The 3854-nt window shown below is 41.5% G+C and overlaps 1 protein-coding gene across 1 annotated transcript in view; it reads right to left on the reverse strand.

Moving 5' to 3' along the window:
* The window catches only part of LOC116700352 (short transient receptor potential channel 4), a 24632-nt gene that overhangs the window by 2998 nt on the left and 17780 nt on the right, over positions 1-3854 (reverse strand). The window contains exons 7-13 of the mRNA XM_032533458.1: positions 2441-2786; positions 1710-1849; positions 1415-1615; positions 1184-1305; positions 769-964; positions 468-662; positions 98-139 (exon numbers count right to left, since the gene is read on the reverse strand). Of these exons, the coding sequence (XP_032389349.1) occupies positions 98-139; positions 468-662; positions 769-964; positions 1184-1305; positions 1415-1615; positions 1710-1849; positions 2441-2786 (1242 nt within the window). The remainder of the gene's footprint in view (positions 1-97; positions 140-467; positions 663-768; positions 965-1183; positions 1306-1414; positions 1616-1709; positions 1850-2440; positions 2787-3854) is intronic.

A 3854-nucleotide genomic window follows, 5' to 3' on the forward strand; every position in this document is an offset into this window, starting at 1 on the left:
ACACACACACACACACACACACACACACACACACACACACAAACACACACACGCACAGTAATTGTTCTCATGTTGCTGTGAAAGAGGCTACATTTACCTGATACTGATGGTTTACCCTCAGGTTCTCTGCTGCTCGCCTCTGCACAGGCAGCAGATGCCAGAGAAGATGCGCAAGAAAAAGAGTGGGAGGTGAGGGGAAAAAGCATATTTAATTTTTCTTCACAGTATCACACATTTTATTGCCCTTTGCGGTCTGCGGGTCTCACTGCATATGGCCCCCGAGTGTTGCAGCACAAAACAGTAAAGACTTCTGCTCTAAAATAAGATTTCTAACATATGAAAATAATGGATTATATTCTTTGACAAATATTTTATTTAGTATTGACAAGTATTGATTAGTGTCAAACCAGACCCTCCTACAATCTAAAAAAAACTCATATACATGTGTGTTTAAGTGTTGGACTTACTCCGAGAGTTCCAAAGGTTCCGGGGCGCTTGGATTCCGTCCTCTTGCACACTTGTCTCTTTATCCAACATATGAGGTACCAGAATGATTTGGGGCTGGGGATGATGTTGAACGGGGCCGGCAGAGTGGCCCCTTCTTCAAAGTAACTCATCCACAGCTTTGTCCTGGCAAATTTCCACTCAATGTCCGCATGATCCTGAAACCGAGATTAGGGCACATGAAAAGCACTGACAACACAAAGATGATCTAATTTCACACACTCATGCAGATTTCTGTTTGCATTATGTCTGATCTGTGCTCACAGCAATGTGCTGATAGGAGTTGTTCATCATGGCTATGAGCATGTTGAGGAGCACCACCAGTGAGATGATGTTGTAAGTGCCGAACATGGTGGCGCCGACAAACTCAGTGAACTGATGGTCTGCATCCACATTAGTGACATACAGGCTAATCAGACCAAAGATTGACCAGAAGAGAGACTGCAGCGTCTCAAATAATCTGCAAGAGATAGACACTTGTTAAGTAGATTCAGCAAAAACATCAGTTTCTCTAAGCAACTGAACACTTTTTATTTTAAAATTAGATTTTTCACACATTTACAACTTTTGAAAGCAACATACACAGGCACACAACTGCCTCTTTTTTTGCCACAGAATTCCACAACATCACACAACACTGAACATGCAAGAGTGCAAATTTAGATTAATGTGAACTCACGTGGAGAAAGCGTTATTCTGTTCCACGCAGCGGATGCCTTTGCATTTTCCCTTCTCATCAGAAGCCTTGGTCTCATAGTAAAAGTACAGCTGGTTCAGCCCGTTAGCAAAGGCAAGCAGGACCTGGAGAAAGAGACAAGAGTGTGTGCAAAGTAAGTGGATGCTATTTAAGCCAATCCATGTGTTTCTGTATGCATGTTTATATTCTGTGTTTGAATATTTTTGTGTTTACCAGACAGTAGATGAAGAGGAACTTCAAGATGTCCAGCAGCATTCTCCCCAGAGAGATCTGCAGCGGCCCCAGGTGAGAGTTGGCTGTGAACAGCGAGATGAGGCGCAGGGAACTGAAAATGTTCGCTATGGCAAACACTGCCTCGGCTACTAGTGTTGGGTGCCACATCTCCCACTGGTTTCTGGGTTTACTGCCACTGTACTGAACAGGACAAAGGATGGCAAATATATGTGAGAACACAAGGAGGTTAGAGCACACCTGTCTATTTTAATGCTATTCATCAATAATTGGTTACCTTAGTGTAGGCTACAATCTTTAGGGAGATGGTGGCCAAGTATAGGGAGTTCATGACAAAGTCCATCAGATTCCACCAGTCATGGACATAGTCTTGGAAACCACCATCCCACATTTGTTTGATCTCTGCCCAGATGAATCCTAAAATACAGAGATACCGATACTGATCATTTGTTCAATAACTATCCTTGTACCATGGACACAAAAAATACTTCTGATTGGCTGGCAGGTAGTATTCATAATAATCATTTGGGCATCCAAGGTTGTGCAAATAAAATCATGTTTATTTCCTGTATAGACAACTTCAAGTGAGTGGGAGTTAGAGCACTTCCAACTTGGATGGGCATGGATGTTGTGAATGAATTAGAATGTTATTAACAAGACACAATGACAATGCTAACATGCGGATGTTTAGCATGTACACTGTTTACAATGTTCACTATCTTACAGTAGTTGAGCATGTTTACATGCTAACATTAGATTAGCAAGAACGCAAAGTACAGCTGAGGCTAAAGGAAATGGCATTATGCAAGTATCTGGTCATAAATCAATTTTGACGTGATAACAGTCTAGGGATCCAAGTTATTTCAATTCATTCTACGAGGGAAATTTCATGTCAATCCATTCAATAGTTGTTGAGCCATTTTGTACAAATGTCAACCTAATGGTGGCGCTTGAGGAAAAGTCCAGGGATAACCAAAGTCATTAGGATACCTCCTCCATTTTACTCACCCAGCACCCAAGGCAGAATCATCCACTCTACAGTGGTTGGTGCGGGGCCTTGCCTGTCCTGCCTGTCCTGCTCTGTGGTTACAATGTGCTGGGAGGCGAGGAGCAGCAGGAATAGAAAGGTCAGGTAGGAAGCTGTGTGGCAGATGAACTTGATAAAAGGCTTGCGGATGAAGAGGCCGTGGCGACTCTTAGGAGCGATGAGGTACCAGAGAGCAAACAGGGGGTAGAGGAGGCCGATAAAGACACAGGTGAAGAACTTCCCTGCCCAATGGCGCCGCCTCCAGCCGGGGAACTCATCGTACCACCGGGACGCCAAAAGCTGCTGGCAGTTTGGCTGAGCTACAAACTTAAAGAAATATGGGGAGAGTTAGGTTTTTATCGTTGATCTACAGAGATATAAAAGAAAATCCTTGATCATACACTAGAGTAGGATGACAGCAACCTCAGCCTGAGGCTTTTTAGTGGTTTTACATAGAAGATAATGCCCTAGTTCCCACATGCCCGAATTAGTATCTGAGAAGAAAGAAAGAAACTAGAGGATCATGCTTTTAGATGACTGCATTGTATTTCTTAATGCTTTTCTTGAGATAATAACACAGTACTCCTTCCTTAGATGTCTGAATATGATTGGAACTTCATCTAAAACAGACAATATTTTATGTCTCTCATCCACAAAAAGATAAATTGAAAATGGCTGCAACATGAATCTCCATGTGGGAAATATTTTCTTATTTTCTTTTTGGCTTGTTTGTTGTTGTTGTTTTGTGTTTCTGTGGCATCAATATCTTATGTGACTACAAAAATGAAAGGATTAATGAGGAAAATGTTAAACTTATTGGCATGCTCCTCATGGTAACTGAGTACAGGTTTGAAATGATCAGGGAGGTCAAAACATTAATGCATCAAAACTGCAGCGTAGCTGTGGGACTGCCTCTGCCAAATAGACTGAAGCATCAGCATCTGGTGATGATCTAAAACAGGGATCTTCAACAGGGGTTATGCGACTCCTATGGGGTCGTCAGAGTTAATGCAGGGGGGTCTCCAAATTATTGTTAAGTTTTTTCAAAAATGTAAAAAGCTTAACATTAATCCAACACATATTAGCAAATCCCCACTGCGTACTGGCCTATAGGTAAGGTAGTCACAAAGGCCATCCACAAATACAGTTAATTGTAAGGATTCAATGTGCCACATGTATGTTTAACATTAAAACGTGATTTATAAAATCGGGTAAACAATTAGAAGCCTATTTTAATAGCTTAGTATTCTATGCAAAAAAGGTATTAATAACCCTACATATTATTGTAGGCTCAATTTATTATGCAACTTAGTAGGGGGTCAGTGCAATATCTCTCTTTCAGTTAAGGGGTCATTGGCTTAAAAAATGTTGAAGACCCTTGATTTAGAGGTATCT

Source organism: Etheostoma spectabile, chromosome 13, assembly GCF_008692095.1.
Source record: "Etheostoma spectabile isolate EspeVRDwgs_2016 chromosome 13, UIUC_Espe_1.0, whole genome shotgun sequence".
Classification (NCBI taxonomy): Eukaryota; Metazoa; Chordata; class Actinopteri; order Perciformes; family Percidae; genus Etheostoma; species Etheostoma spectabile.